At 38.2% G+C, this 16,140-nt stretch overlaps 1 protein-coding gene across 2 annotated transcripts in view; it reads left to right on the top strand.

Annotated features, from left to right (window-relative positions):
• Window positions 1-15,897, top strand: part of CDK18 (cyclin dependent kinase 18) — an 80,701-nt gene extending 64,804 nt beyond the window's left edge. For both annotated transcript variants that reach the window (XM_034414421.3, XM_034414422.3), the window contains exons 4-16: window positions 2-127; window positions 2,099-2,155; window positions 3,060-3,174; window positions 3,607-3,701; window positions 4,434-4,496; window positions 4,748-4,871; window positions 5,572-5,692; window positions 6,145-6,242; window positions 8,049-8,154; window positions 8,787-8,829; window positions 12,248-12,338; window positions 13,328-13,405; window positions 14,212-15,897. In XM_034414421.3, the coding sequence (XP_034270312.2) occupies window positions 2-127; window positions 2,099-2,155; window positions 3,060-3,174; window positions 3,607-3,701; window positions 4,434-4,496; window positions 4,748-4,871; window positions 5,572-5,692; window positions 6,145-6,242; window positions 8,049-8,154; window positions 8,787-8,829; window positions 12,248-12,338; window positions 13,328-13,405; window positions 14,212-14,246 (1,152 nt within the window). In that variant the 3' untranslated portion in view covers window positions 14,247-15,897. The remainder of the gene's footprint in view (window position 1; window positions 128-2,098; window positions 2,156-3,059; window positions 3,175-3,606; window positions 3,702-4,433; window positions 4,497-4,747; window positions 4,872-5,571; window positions 5,693-6,144; window positions 6,243-8,048; window positions 8,155-8,786; window positions 8,830-12,247; window positions 12,339-13,327; window positions 13,406-14,211) is intronic.
• Window positions 15,898-16,140: the final 243 nt, after the last annotated feature.

Raw genomic sequence — 16,140 nt, 5'->3', positions numbered from 1 at the left:
GGATGTCAGCAAGCGTCTCTCTCTGCCCATGGATATTAACCTGCCCCCAGAATTCCTCCAAAAACTAGAAATGGAAAATCCAGAGATTTCTAAGCCTCTCAGCAGGATGTCTCGGCGGGCATCTCTGGTGAGTCTCAAGAACTCTAGAGGTTCCACAGTTTTGCTCAGAGTTTTGTGTTTCGGTTGAAAGGTCATCAGATGGTACATCATCCCTGCAAACACTGGCTTGAGATTTGCTTAGAGCAGGGGTGTCAAACTCGTGTCGTCACGGCGGCATCACGTGACATATCATGTCTTTTTTCCCTTTGCTAAACCGGGCATGGGCGTGGCCAGCGTGTGACGCATCCGGCTCACGGGCCGCGAGTTCGATACCCCTGGCTTAGAGTTTCTCTCAATTCTTACAGTTTGAGCTTAACAGAAAATATTTAAATGTTTTCACAGTAATGTAGCATAATGATTTTAATAGTTTTCCTTTCTGATACAGGTCCTTGAATGTACGATCTTTGCAGGTCTGTAAATCCAAGGAAGGCTGAAGGAAAGAAGCACAGTCACAGTTTCACTTAGTGACCACTTCACTTAATGACCAAGTTGCCGGTTCCAATTGTGGTTGCTAAACAAAAACTGCCTGAAATAGAGTATCAGTTTCACCAAGAGATGAAAAATTCCAGTTCTAATCCAGCTAATAACACTTCTTTATTGAACTGAGAATGAAATACTTCTTAAAATCTTGTTGTTGTTATTGTTGTTGTTATTTAAAAATTGTGTCTTTACCACCACCTGCTGTTGAATAGTAAATATATTAAAGTGAGAAATATGAACCAAGCATCTTTAATATTTCCACATAGAAAACCTCTTAGCAGCCTGGAAGGATTTATCCACGAATCTCTCATCTTCATTACTGCTATATATTGTTTTGCAAACATACACCGTATTTGCTGAATAAAATTTAACCTAAACACAGCAGATAATGTTAGTTTTTCCAAACATTATCATATTCTGTGGGAATAGAGTTTGTGAGAGACCAGCACCATTTGTGCCTTTTAGTATCAGTCACACAAGGGGTCAGGGGAATATCTGGCAAATTAGTCTGGTTACCTTGGTTATTTCATGAGAAGAGTACTCCACTCCTCTGCTCACAATAGAATACCTTATGCCACCAGGCTTGAAATCTTGGGTTTAGACAACTTAGACGCCTTCAGTCTGACCTAAGCATAGTACACAAAATTATCTGCTACAACATCCTACCTGTCAATGACTACTTCAGCTTCAATCGCAATAATACACGAGCACACAATAGATACAAACCTAAGGTAAACTGCTCCAAACTTGATTGCAGAAAATACGACTTCAGCAACAGAGTGGTCAGTGCCTGCAATGCACTACCTGACTCTGTTGTTACTTCCCCAAATCCCCATAACTTTAACTTTAGACTGTCTACTGTTGACCTCACCCCATTCCTGAGAGGTCTGTAAGCGCACAAACGTGCCTACCGTCCCTGTCCTACTGTCCCCATTTATTTATATCCTTATCCTGTATTCATAATCATGTTTATACTTACATCTATTATACGTATTTGACAAATAAATAAAATAAAATAAAATACCTTAACTCCTGGATCAATATATTTTATATTTCAAAGGAGAGAATCACCCAGGCAGTCCTCCCTTTTAATTGATGCATGTGCTGACTAAAGTAACAGGTCATTTGAGTAGTAAATATGAGAAATATTGCTTTCTGCAAAATACCCCAAGCAAAGACAAGAACGTGTGCAGTCTTGTTTTAAGCTCCACAGTGGGAAAGAAGGAAGTGATCTCCAGATTCTTGAAAGTCAAAGGGCCGGTTCTTACCAGCAATTCACTGGTGACTCTGTAACTGATGCTGAGCTGTGAGTGCAAGAACCTGTCTTCATTTATTTATTCATTTATTTCCCAGAGAATTCATTTTAAGCAATACATTTTTACAGAATGGTTATTGGTAAGCTTCTCCGGGAATTCAATCCAATCGGCTAGAGACTTCTTAATAGATATGTGTTGACCTGTGTTGTGAGTTTCTTAATGTTGCATTTTGTACTGATACTTCTCTCCTTTTTTTATGGTAGTCAGACATCGGGTTTGGAAAGATGGAAACCTATGTTAAACTGGAAAAGTTGGGGGAGGTAAGAATAATCTCAAAGAATGATCAGTCCCATCCATCATCCTTTGCAAGTTCCTATTGTATTTTTGTGATAATTTTTACTTTTGCAGTCTGCTTTGGGAGACTGACATTTGACATATAGGAGTTCACATGTTTAAAATCTCTCTAATTCTGAACTGAATTTAAACACTATAGGATTTATCTGCATTTTAAAAAAATAATAATTACCATTGGGTGACTTGGGGCATATCAGACTACCTTCATTAGAGTTTATTACATCCATTCCTTTATAGTTTCATATAACGTATTTTTCCTTTTATTTCATTAGTTAATTCATGCCTTTTGGCATTTATTCCTTTTATAGTCCATGTTGCAGTTCACATGCCATGCTTGTCACCAGATGACACAAAGATTTTGACCTCTGCCACTCATCATGTGCATTCAGAGTGTGCTTCCTAAATTAAATGCTCTTTCCATATTAGAATGGACAGGAGGACAAAAATAGCAAAATTGTTTTTGTGGTCTGGTGTGGAAAACTAGGAGACTGTGAATTCTAGGCCCCCTTAAGAAAGAAAGATGGCTGCGTGACCTTGGGCCAGTCACTTCCTCTCAGCCCAACCTCACAGGGTTTTTGTTGTGGGAAAATAGAAGAAGGAAGGAGTATTAGATATGTTCGCCACTTTGAATTGACCAAATATATATATATATTTAAATGCGGGGGGGAGGGAATCTAACAATAAATTAGATCCAGCCTTTCTGTGGCATTTGTTTGGCAGATGGTGACAATGGAGAATTTTTTTAATTGAAATTTTAAAAAGTTTAAGGAGTGAATTCCTTAAGTTAAGGAGGCCCAGAATGAGAAAGAGAGAGATGTAAAAATATATTGCATTTTTCACTACTTACTTTTGTTGCTGCTTTCTTCACAGGGCACTTATGCTACTGTATTTAAAGGACGCAGCAAACTCACCAAGAATCTTGTTGCGCTGAAGGAGATCAGATTGGAGCATGAAGAAGGGGCACCTTGCACTGCTATACGGGAAGGTAAGATGCAGGCTTGGAGTTTCAGACCCCTGTTAGCAACATATAGCAACTATTTTAACAGTAACAGAGTTGGAAGGGATCTTGGAGCTCATCTAATCTAACCCCGTGCTCACACAGGAGACCTGTACTAGGGATTCGAACCACCAAACTGCCTACCTTTCTGATCGACAAGCTCAGTGTCTTAGCCACTGAGCTACCTAGTCAGGCTAATTTTTCTAGGTCTATTCCTAAGAATTCATATGTTGTCAATTTTCCCTAACATGGTTCTTCCAGATGCCTTAGATTACACGTCTCATAATTTGTCCTCATGTTTCCTGGGAATTATGTAACTGGTAGTCCAACCAATCTGTATGGATGAGCCTGTGATTCCAACTCACATCTCCAACACTTTCAGATGATGTGTGATTGATACAGCTATGCTTTGTTTTACAGTTTCCTTACTGAAGAATCTAAAGCATGCCAACATTGTGACTCTCCACGATATCATTCACACAAAATGCTCCCTCACTCTTGTTTTTGAATATCTGGTAAGTCTATGGATCTCTTTCTAAGGGAAAGTATGGCTGGCTAAGGCACCATGCATGGTAGCTTGCCTGCATCAGTAACGTTCTGAGCAGTACTGAGGTTCTTGGTTTTCTTTTAACTCTTAGCTAATCAATAGCATCCATTAGAAAATGTTCTCTGGAGAATGTTCACTTATTGTTCCCAGACATTGTTTAATTGTACTCCAGGTAGCACAGATAGCAGTTTTGTTTACTCAATCATAGTATGTACTCAGTCCTGTTGCATTTGCCAAGCCTTTTAGAAAAGAGAGTTGCCCTAAATAGTAATTGCAAATGATGTGTGCATAAGAAAAAGCAGAAAGAAATGGCATTTTCTTAGCAGTAGCAAAATGTGGTTTAGAGTTGGGAAAACTTGAATTTTCTGAAACAGATGTGTTTATCAGGAAACATTTAAATAGCATCTGGATTGGGTATGTTTGCTAGAAGAACTGCTTTTTATCTCCTGTTACAATTATTTGCACCAGCATATTCATTTTACATGATGCAACAAATCTCTAAAAAGGTTGCATTGTTCAGAGGTGTATAATAAGCCTTACTATACTCTATGTTTTGTTGGAGGTAATAATTAGTTGCAAACATATATTGTCTGAAGTCCTGGGAAACATAATTTGATTTGCATTTTCTAATACTGAAGAAATTGTGGGTATCTCATTCCTCATAGCAAGTTATGCCCTCAGGACATGCTTATCTTTGCAGGACAGCGACCTGAAACAGTACCTAGATAACTGTGGGAATCTGATGAGCATGTACAATGTGAAGGTGAGTAGACAGATAGATGGATAGAAAGATTGGCCTTTGCAAAGGCTTCTCTTGCAAAATAAACATATGAGAGAATTGTGCATCCTTTCTCTATTTGATGTCCTGGAAATATATTGGATTACTATTTGCATAATTCCCAACACTTGGTCATTAGCATATCTGGAAGGCATCTGGTTCAGAAATCTGCATTTCCTAAAAACAAACTGTGAATGTTACCAATTATTTCTTCTCTGATCTTCTCTTGCTTCGAGATTTTCATGTTCCAGCTGCTTCGTGGTTTGTCCTACTGCCATCAGCATAAGATCCTACACAGAGATCTCAAGCCACAGAATCTGCTTATTAATGGAAAAGGAGAACTAAAACTTGCTGACTTTGGTAAGTTAATGAATGAGACCATCTCCTTGGCTTTCAGAGTAATGACATTCATTTATGTATTCATTTGATAAATTAAAATGGCCAACCATCTCACATAATGTGACTCTGGGCAGCATACAAACACAGCAACAATTAAAACAACATAGCCAATCTTAAAATACTGAACATAAATCAAAATAAAAGAATGGAAAAGCAAATAACATGGAAAATAGCAATCAGCTAATATCATACTACCACCTAGCAGGATCCCCATGCGTTCCCTAAGTTTTTTGGGGGCAAATAATTAATCTGTTGGCCTTCAGAACAGTTTTGATGGATGCTTTCAATATTAGGGTCACACATCTCAAGAAACCTCCCCCCCCTTTTTTTTCTCTAATATTTTCCTGTATATTATTTACAAATAAACTGGACTTTTATGCAAGTTATGAGATTGTAAGAAACTTTTTTTCAGAAGCATCTTGTAGTTGTTCTGTTACTGAGAACAAGCTCCATTGGATTTAATGAACTTAGTTCTCTAAGTGAAACAATCAAATTAAATAGCTCACACATAACTGTGATGTCCACCACTGTTCCAAGCATTGAGTTACATAGAACTTTTCTTTGTAAAAACAGGTTTGTTTTTCTAAAAGAAATATGGATTTAATATAAGTCTTGATTAATAGCTGCAGCTGAATCTCACAGGCATTTGTTTTATCCTCAGGGCTAGCCAGAGCCAAGTCTGTCCCAACAAAGACATATTCCAATGAAGTGGTCACATTATGGTACCGACCTCCTGATGTCCTACTAGGATCTACAGAATATTCCACTCCCATAGACATGTGGTGAGCCTAATGTCTGTGCATGGGTGAAAACGATTGTTCTTCCTATAGTTCCTTTTAAAATTAGGAAATCGTAGTTTGGCTTCCCTCAATACATGCTTTTTCCAAATTCCACAGCATGCTGATGGCATAGCCTTCATAATGTTACAAACCATCTTCTAAATAAGATGGCAGTGCAGTTTGCAAGTACCCACTTAGCAGAATCAAACTCTCAGGGGAAGGATGCTACAGAGGATGGAAGAAATTAGATTTTTGTGGCTCATTCCTTCATGCTCCTTAAAACCTCTCTTTTCTGGTTAGCAATTCAATATGAAAAAATGATCATTCTTGCCTGATCTTCTGGGGTCATTCAGGATTCAGCATCCTCTTCAGACACTGAATTAATGAGAGGTAGACAAGGCAACCTAGGAGACAGCACATTGTTCCGTTCAACTTCATAAAACTTCTCCTTCTAGGGGCGTGGGTTGCATACACTATGAAATGGTCACAGGACGTCCAATGTTCCCAGGATCCACTGTGAAAGAAGAACTTAATTTAATATTCAGAATGTTGGGTGAGTCTTCTTCATTCTGTTTTTGTATTGAACAGGAGATAATGCAATTAGTTGTTAACCTAATCTTGCGTAGCTTCTTCTCTGGTAATATTGTACTGCTAACTAGAGCATACAAAACCTTTGTTAGACCAATTATCGAATACAGCTCATCTGCCTGGAACCCGCATTGCAGGAGTGAAATGCTCCTCATTCAGACCGGATCACTCGATCCGGTAGCGATGGCGGCGGGTGGTTCAGAGAACCGGTAGCAAAAATCCCTGCCCTCCCCACACATGCCCAGCTGAGCCGTGCGATCATCAGAGACTTTTTTTTAACTTTTAAAAGCGTTTTTTCTATAACCTCTTCAGCCGAAAAAATGCTTTTAAAAGTAAAAAAAAAAAAGTTGGCCATGCTCACCCAGTCACATTACCCCCCCCCCCCATCAAGCCATGCCCACAGAACCGGTAGTAACAAATTTTACATTTCACCACTGCCACACTGTATATCAGACATTAATACAATTGAGGGAGTCCAGAGATATTTCACGAGAAGAGTCCTCCAACAGAATACCTTATGCCACCAGGCTTGAAATTTTGGGCTTAGACAATTTAGAACTATGCCGCCTTCGGTCTGACCTAAGCATAGTACATAAAATTATCTGCTACAATGTCCTACCTATCAATGACTACTTCAGCTTCAACCACAACAATATACGAGCACACAATAGACACACTTAAGGTAAACCGCTCCAAACTCAATTACAGAAAATACCACTTCAGCAACAGAATGGTCAGTGCCTGGAATGCACTACCTGACTCTGTGGTTACTTTCCCAAACCCCCAAAACTTTAACCTTAGACTGTCTACTGTTGACCATTCCTAAGAGGTCTGTAAAGAGTGTGCATAAGCGCACAAACATTCCTTCCGCACCTGTCCTACTGTCCCAATTTATCTTTTCATAATCATGTTTATACTTATATCTGTTATCTTACATGTTTGACAAATAATAAATAAATAAAATTTAAAAAATCAATTTTTTAAATGACAATATGCAAATTAGCAGGGAAGGATTAGAGTTCATGGAACTCTTCTCAAGAAACAGTGCTGTAGCAAGACAACCCAAATGATGCCTTCAGATTGTATTTTACCAAATAGGTACACTTGTGTAATTAACTTCATATTCATGCTTTGTGTTCTCAAAAAAATCATGAATATTATTATATAATATTATTATATAAGCAATTGTTGGCAGAGAAATAAAACAGAGATAAAAACTGCAGGTATTTGGAATAAGAAAACATGGACTGCAGGAGTTACAGGGAAGGAGTTCCATTCTTCTTTTCAAAGAAGGCAGATGCCATAGCAAAATGATGGATAAATTGGGGGTGGGCACAATTTATCAGACTCATTGTGTGGTATTTCTTACTGAAAGGATCTGAGGATGGTAGAAATGGTAAATCCATATCTATAACCATTACTATTAAATGTTAACCATTACATATTATCAACCTGTGCTAATATAAAACATATTTAGTGTTACCAATCTAATGCAGTATTTTTCAACCTTGATTACGTGAAGGTGTCTGGACTTCAACTCCTAGAATTCCCCAGCACATCTTCAAAGTGCCAAAGATAAATAACACTGGTCTACTGCTTTCCTTGAATTTCTACATTGCCCTATCCTACAGAGGAATTTCTTAGTTTTATTATTTGAAATTTTCAGAGATCTAAATCCCATTATAGATAGATATATGCCACCTCATGCCATGCTGCATGTGGATCTAGAAAAAATGTTAATCCAATCCTTTTTTTTTTTTTTCACTTGCAGGAACTCCTACGGAAGAATCTTGGCCAGGCATCACATCCAATGAGGAGTTCAAAGCTTACCAGTTCACACAATATCGAGCCCAACCCTTGATAAATCATGCACCCAGGTAGAGGCAGAATCAAGGAGAGGCCAATTTATTATGGATCATAGCTGTTGTTTGCAAGTACTGCAAGAGGCAAAATATCAGCAGTCCTCTTAGAAATGACTAAAGAAAGAGACACAGAGAATAAATGATGATATAAAGAACTCTTGGAAAAGTTGGTTGATTGTCTGCACTGCCCTCAGTGAACATAGAGGAATTTTCTCCAAATGCAACATGTTTCATTCTTATTCTCTGTACCAAGATTGGGGAAATGACAGGCTTTCTTTTCTAAAACTGCCACTAGATGGCAGTAGTGCTTTGAATTTCAAACTGCAAAGACTAGGCTTTTTTTACTGCACTGTGTCATCACTACCTTAAGAAAGAACTCAAATTGCCAACTGATAAAATGAATGTTTTTGTTTAAGTAGCTTCTGCAGTCTGCTATCCTCCAGGCGTATTGGACTACGGTTTCCACCATCACCACCTAACGGGGCCATCTAGAATCCAAACTTTGGGGAAATTGATCTGGGTCATTTTTCTTTGAAGCTGGCCCTTTTAAACCAGAGCTGGAGTCACGTGTTCAGGTGTTGGTCCTGCAGTAAGAACCAGCTGCTTGAAGAGTCTCCCAAATGTAACCATGCTTTCTTCTCTTGCAGGCTGGACACAGAAGGAATTGACCTTTTGACAAATCTCCTCCTGGTAGGTGACCTTGCCTGCTAAGCCAGATATCAGAAATGCCACAGCCCAACCCTCAGATACTTCATCCCTACTTCCCACGTGCTGAAGGGATTCAGTATCTTTGGTTTCCTCCCTGGGAATTCATGGAGGGTCTGTGTGTCCAAAGAAAACTTTCCAGACTGTTACTACTACTGATCCCCTTGATTCTTCTAGTTGACAGTTGTTGTTTTTTATTGGAAAATAGTTGACAGTTTTTATTTTGTAAGTGAAAGAAGCTAAGATTCCGAGTGCTGAAGTTCTATAAATGGGTGCTGAAAATAGTAAGCGTAGTGCTGGCCTCTCCTCATTTTGATCTTTTGTGGTCACCAAATAACTTTTGTATCAATATGATTTTATTTTATCATCTTGTTTCTGAAGTATGAGTAAGTACAATAGTTTAAAGGAAGAACCCATGCCGCACAAGGCAAATTGATTACAGTCTTGATCCAGAGTAAACATGATTACAGTGATATTCCAAATCCTAAATCAGGTTAGCAATCATCTAAGAAATTTATTTGCTTGATTTTTCTGGTGAATTCTAACACATTTTTCTTGATTTTCCTGAGTAATTTTCACAAAGCTGCATCATCTTGCTGCATTCTCAGCCTTCCCTTCTTCCTGACAGTTGAATGATCTTCTCTGAATCACTGTTTCTAAATGTTCTTGCTTCACATTGAAGAAGACAAAAACAGCCATTTAAAATGCACTGGGAATGGTAATGAGTCCATATCTAGGTCTTTATTTTTCATTATTTATGCAAAGGAAGCCATGTTGAGTAATTAAGGAAAATATTTTATAAACATCAGTTGCAAAATTCTCTCAGGCTAAATATTAATCAGAGTGTATGTGGTGGGTATGGGAATGCATGTGTAGAAAGGGGGAAAGGGTTGAGAAAGAACCAGAGAGTGCTAAACTCCAAATTCTGAATTTAGGCAGTCTTAAACTGAATTGTAGGAAGCTGTTGCCAGTTGAATTTGATTGGTTCCTAGATCTTTATGCAGATTTCAAGTTGCACCTAAAAGTGTTAAAAGAGGAAAACAGCTGATGGCTAGTTCCAACTTAATAAATATTTATTACAATATTTATAGCCCATCCCAATTCTAATGTAGCTTGTGTGGGATACAAAAAAAAAAGGAAAAAGGAAAAAATATATGAAATAAAAATACTAGTAAAAAATATGTTACATCACAGAAGCAAGCAGGTTAATCTAAGGGCCAAATTTGCCTTGAAATAAAATTGCTTTGATCTGTTCATGGAGCTCCAGCAAGGTCTTAACTGTGGGAGGGAGGGTATTCCAAGAAGGAAGACCATCACTGAGAAGACCTGGTACCTGGCTCATGCCCTATAAAATTTACAAGGGAGAAACCTGCAACACACTCTCTGTGACTAGATAGATGGGCAGATTTGATTCACAGGGGTGTCAAACTGGCAGTCCGTGGACTGGATGCGTCATGTGTAGGCCGCGCCCACCCCAGCTCTGCGAAGGGAAAAAACATCACATGATGGCAACGTGATGAATTTGACACCTGTGCAGTAAGGCGTTGCCTGATTTATCCCAATGCTGCATCATGAGGTGCTTTAAAATATTGATCAGTGCATTGAATTGCACCTGAAAGCCAACTGACAGCTAATACAGCAACTTCAAAAGAGGCATTATTCTGGCCTGACAGAATTGTCCCATCAAAAACCATTGCATTTCATACCAGCTGCAGCTTTGGATCATCTCCAAAGGCAACTCTACATGGCATGTGTAGCCCTACTACTACAGTGGTGATCATGGTGTGAGTCAGTGGTGGGTTCCAACCCGTGTTACCACCGGTTCTCTTCATGCACGCGCTTTGTGTGCGATCTGGTGTGAGTGATCATCATCAATGACTAACTGGCACACCAGCCAAAGCTGTCCTGCCCACATCCCCTGCTTGCCTTTTAAGTAGGATCTGAGAGTTCTGAAGAACTCATGAATCAACTCTTTCAAAGAGATTGTGATCCCCCCCACCCCCTTCAGGAGTAATTATCAGAGTCAGTATTACAAGAGTGGATAGATATCTATTGACATATAGCAAATTGTCCTGGAGGAATTTAATCAGAACTGTTAAGGAGGTATCCTATGTTTTTAAAAATCAATAGGTATATTAGGCTACAAAGTCATTTGAAACCAAGCTGGGACAGCTTTATCTAGTGTTCATAAGATACTTCAATTTTCAAATGGAACATGCATCTGTTTCAGCTTGGCAGTGGTATATTTGAGTAGCCCAAAGGCCAAAAACTACTTTAAATTGAATCATATATTGACAGTAGTGACTCTCGAATACACAAGTACCACAGTATGCAACTCAGAACAGGCCTAGCATACAGCATTACAAGAACGATATTAGGGCTGCTGAGGCCATTGAGAACATAATTCATTTATCAACCTTGCCATGTGGGTATAGTAGCTTTACCCCAGCTTTCAGGTAGATATAGCATAAGTAAAAATGACATGGCTGGCAAGTTCCTATCACAATAATTGCTATTGCTACATGTGGCAAAGATGGGGTAGAATGAGGTTTATCCAGAATGATGCTACTTTAACCATCAAGTTTCAAGATTGCACTCCACAACACTTCTGGATCTTAGTCAACTAGCCCTGTTTTACAGATATTATAAGAGATAAAATCAGTTTAATAATTCCAGTGGAACTGGGGAATACAGTTTGGAGCTCCCATCAGAACCAATAATGCCACTGTAATTGGCCAGGAAACAAGCAACTCAAACGATAAGATTGGCAGCTTCAGAAAAACAAAAATAGCTGGTTTATTTTAATAGCAAAGATTTCTGCAAAGGAACATAGAATGTCTAATCGATCCAGCGAACAGGCATAAATGCTCCTCCATTCTAAGTCTGATCTATGATGCTACCAAGTCTCAGATTTGTTGATTATTGTGTTGCTTTGTTGTTTCTGCTGCCAAGATTCTTTTGTCCTGTTCTGGCTTTTGTAGGAGATGTTGTTCAGCTCTGCAGTAATTGCTTGACTTCCCCGCACTGAGCCAAAACTAAAATAAAAACATACATTTTCTAAGGTACAGTTGTTTTGCATGGCTGCAGACTGAAGAAACCAGACAGGATGCAATTTTGCAGAAGAATTTGGGGGTCATAGGTTTTGACAGACTTAAAACAAATGATCCAACTTGTACAACACCTCCACTAAACTCCAAATGACATTAGGAAAATTGTATTGTTAGCAAAGTAATGCTTCATTTTATGTTTTCTAGTAATAGTTTGCATCTGCTATCATGCTGTTCAACCAATCATTTATGATTCAATTATTTAAAAATTCTGCGGCCACACAATGAATCAGCATCTGGGAACAATGTATAAAATCACTGTACAAATGTGGACTCAAGCCTTTTTTTCCCTCAAGTATGAAGCCAAACAACGTATCTCTGCTGAATCAGCTCTACGACATCCCTACTTTATGATCTTAGATGAACGAGTCCACCTTCTTCCTGAGAGTAAGCATACAATGGGAACATTGTGGCATAAGATGACTTAATAATAGTTCCAAAGTATGAATGAAGACAATCGTTTTGTATCAAATTTAAGCCCTTTCCCTGATCCTTTCACAGCACCTTTTACTTCAAGCAATTAGTCACAGTAAAGTTTTAGAAGTATCATACAGGTAGTCCCCAACTTACAGCAGTTCATTTAGTGACCGTTCAAAGCATTGAAAAAAGCAATTTATGACCATTTTTCACAGTTACAAGCTTTGCAGCATCCCCATGATCAGGTGATCAAAATTCAGATCCTTGGCAACTGGTTCATATTTATGGCCATTGCTGTGTCCCGGGGGTCATGTGATCCCCTTTTGTGACCTTGTAACAAGCAAAGTCAATGCGGAAGCAAGATTCACTTAACAACCGGGTTACTAATTATCAATTGCAGTGATTCACTTAACAACCGTGGCAAGAAAGGTGGTAAAATGGGGCAAAATTCACTTAACAAATGCCTCGCTTAACACAAATTTTGGCCTCAATTGTGGTCGTAAATCAAGGACTACCTGTACTCCCCTAACAACTAAGATATGGCTTGCTGTGCAGCACAGTTGTTGGCTGCATTTTATTGTTTGTGGGTGTTTTGCTTTTCACTGTCACTTTGATTACATCTGCATTTTAGTCTCACAAAGCCAGAGCCCAAGCATGCAAAATAAATGTGTAAAATATTTAGAAAGGCTGAAGTGGGAGAAATAAAATCCAAGAAATGCCATTTTTCAAAAGAGGGGAAGATGTGAGAGGAAAAGCTACTACCAGAACTTTGGTAACATAAATAACATCCAGTGGATACCAGGAGCACTAATCCAATCAGTCTTCTAGAGGTGTACTTACTTGTAGGCATCCATCCATTGTAATCAATTGGGTCACATACACAGAATGAATCAGAATGACAAGTGACGTCTAAGAAATCCAATCCATGACTTCTGTTTCCATTTCCTTCTCTCCTCTAGCTACCTCCATCTTCTCTTTGAAGGAAATTCAACTTCAAAAAGACCCTGGCTGCCGAGGGTCAAGTTTCCAGCATGTTGGTAGGTACCAACTTCTTGTGGAAAACAATTTGACTGAAGGCTCTGCAGAAATCTTTTGTATTCTACATTTTTCTGATATAAATTGGAACAGTGATTCATAGCAATCAGCTATCCAAATATGTTCTAAGGATCAGATCTCATGACATAGAGATGGTGGCCTGTACTGCTGTTCTAAAAAATAAGAGTATCTGTTTCCCACCTATATACCTTGCTAGTTATATATCATGATTGATCCTTCACAGGTGAGATAGTCATAGCACATGATAGCTCATGAAACCCAGGTAAATGAATATAAGGAATCCCAAATGGTGGTGAATGTGGAAGTGAGATATTTGTGGCCATCCAAATGTTTCTGTAGTTTAACTTTCAGCAGAGCCAACTGCCATGGCAAGATAAATCAAACTGGAAGGTAAGATTTGGCAATATTTTGCCAGAGGCCTTGCCTATTTTGCAGGAGCCAGAGACAGGAACTAAACATTCTTCCTACAAACTTTTCGGGGATACAACAAAACAAACTACTGGTGTTTTGCATGTCCTTTATATTTCTTGTAGTATTCTTTGTATTTGAAAGTGACACTTTTTAAAGTGATTGATATTATGGATATGTCAATAATATCAATGATAAATATATATAAATATAAATATATGTATAATATATATAATAATATATTAATTTCCATTCCTCCTACATATATAAAGTAGAGGAAGGAATCGTGATGAAATCTTTTTTATCTCATCTTCCAAGCCACAGATTTTGGTCAATAGTCTTTAGATTATCTAATTTTTCTCCTTCCCTACTTCTACAGCTCGAGGAAAGAATAGGCGGCAAAGTATATTTTAAGCCTCTTAGTTCATTCATCCAATCACTGAGAAGATGGAAGCACTGAGAAGAGAGAGGACCACTGGATCCCAGATACTCCATCCCAGAAAAATAAGGGGTGGCATCTACTGTACAAGAGCCGTCTTGCAATCTCAGGCATGCAGAATAGCTATTTCTCAAAATTCCACCTCTTTCTCCAGTGAGAAAGGAAGAGAGACATTGTAAAGCCTCGGCCAGCTCCCATTCTTCATACAGCAATTGGACTGCCACCTGGGCAAGAATCTGCATCCGATGGTGAGTGGCCTCTGAAACAATGAGGCTGCTGTTCTAGATGGAAGCAATCCAGTCATGGAATCCACATCAGCTTTGCTTCTTCAATGTCTTATCATAACCAATGTTTTGAATTCCATTATTTTCCGCATCATGAGATGATTTCTATGACGTCTTTCGGCTATGATGAGTATGAAGTAACAGTGGAAAGCACTGGTGTTTATGCAAATCCCTCTCCCTCTGCCTTTAAACTGAAAAAAAGAAACATGAAGGTTTAACAAGGGCAGCTACAATAACAATTTAAATTACTTTGAGTTACTTTTGCTCTATTTTTTTTAAGAAACGTTCTCAATTCTAAAAGGTAAAAACATTCAGGAGAAAGGCTGGAGTAAGGAATGAACGTGTTTTGATAAATTTTCTTAGGCCCTTATTACTTAGGCATAGCAAAGCATATACTAAGTTTAAATTTACTTCCATAAGATTTCAACTAGCAGACCATGCTTTAAACCAGTCATATTTATCAGAAACACACAGGTATACAAAAGTTAAAATCAAGTCATAAAAAAGATTAGACAGTATTTTAATCTTTAACAAGTTGTCTCTAAAACTGAAAAAAACTTGATTTTTTTTCCCCTTTATATTTCTGTATTCCTGTACTGAATCCTCTCAGTATGGTTGCTATATGAAGATACAACTGTTCTTTATTGTTTGTCCCTGTCACTACAGAAATATGCTTTAAAGTCACAAAGCATCCTTGGTAAACTTGCCACATCCTTGGTGACTCTGTTGCAAACAAAAAAATTCTACACTCCTATATGCATTTATGCTTTTCTCAATATTATTATGCTAGCAAGCCTATTCCCTAGGAAGTATGTCTAGCACTTCAGATGAATCCCCTTAAATCTATGGAAAGTAAGGGCTGCTGATCTATTTTTATTCCTGAGGTCAGTCAACTCACTAGAGGGATGGTAAAACTGGAATGAAAAAGCTTGAAACCAATTTCTCCTACCACTCAAAATACGTTATGCAACTGTTCCATTTTCTTAATGAATATTATATGTTAAAACAAAAGTTGTAAGAAAGGATGGAAACAAGGACATTAATTTTTGGATCAAACACATGCAAAAACCTAAGTTATAAGTGAAGATGCAAAGTGAATGTGCAATAAAAACCTAACTAGAAACATTTTTATGAGGAAATCAGAGTGCTTCGAGACTGAGAGCAGCTAGCATTACCAAAACCTTCTTCTTTTTTTTTTCCTAATAGAAAAAGGGTGAAAGAAATTGTGAATAAACACCAAGTGTTTCCAAGTGGAATACAACATTTTCTAGATATATTCCTCCTCTTAAAAATTCATGAATGAGCCAGGACAATTGCACAATAAAAGCCTTGTTTCAAAGCACCCAAATTAGCAGATTGTGTATTCAGTTAAGGTATCTCTGTGATGCGACACAAGATTATAGTATTTCTTCCACATAGCCTAAAGAAAAGTGGTGGGTAACCTAGTTCCTATTAATACCATTGTGCCCTGATTGTGCCCTGACCTCTCCCCTGATACTTCCCCCCACGCAAGTTCCTTATCTTTGCCTTTTATAATATTTTAATTAAAACCTAGTTCAGTTGAAAAATGGGCATATGGCAAAAT

This window comes from Pantherophis guttatus, chromosome 3 (assembly GCF_059756535.1).
Source record: "Pantherophis guttatus breed Tessera chromosome 3, ASM5975653v1, whole genome shotgun sequence".
Taxonomy (NCBI): Eukaryota; Metazoa; Chordata; class Lepidosauria; order Squamata; family Colubridae; genus Pantherophis; species Pantherophis guttatus.
The sequence above is the reverse complement of the archived record's forward strand: the minus strand, read 5'-3'. Positions and strand labels throughout refer to the sequence as shown.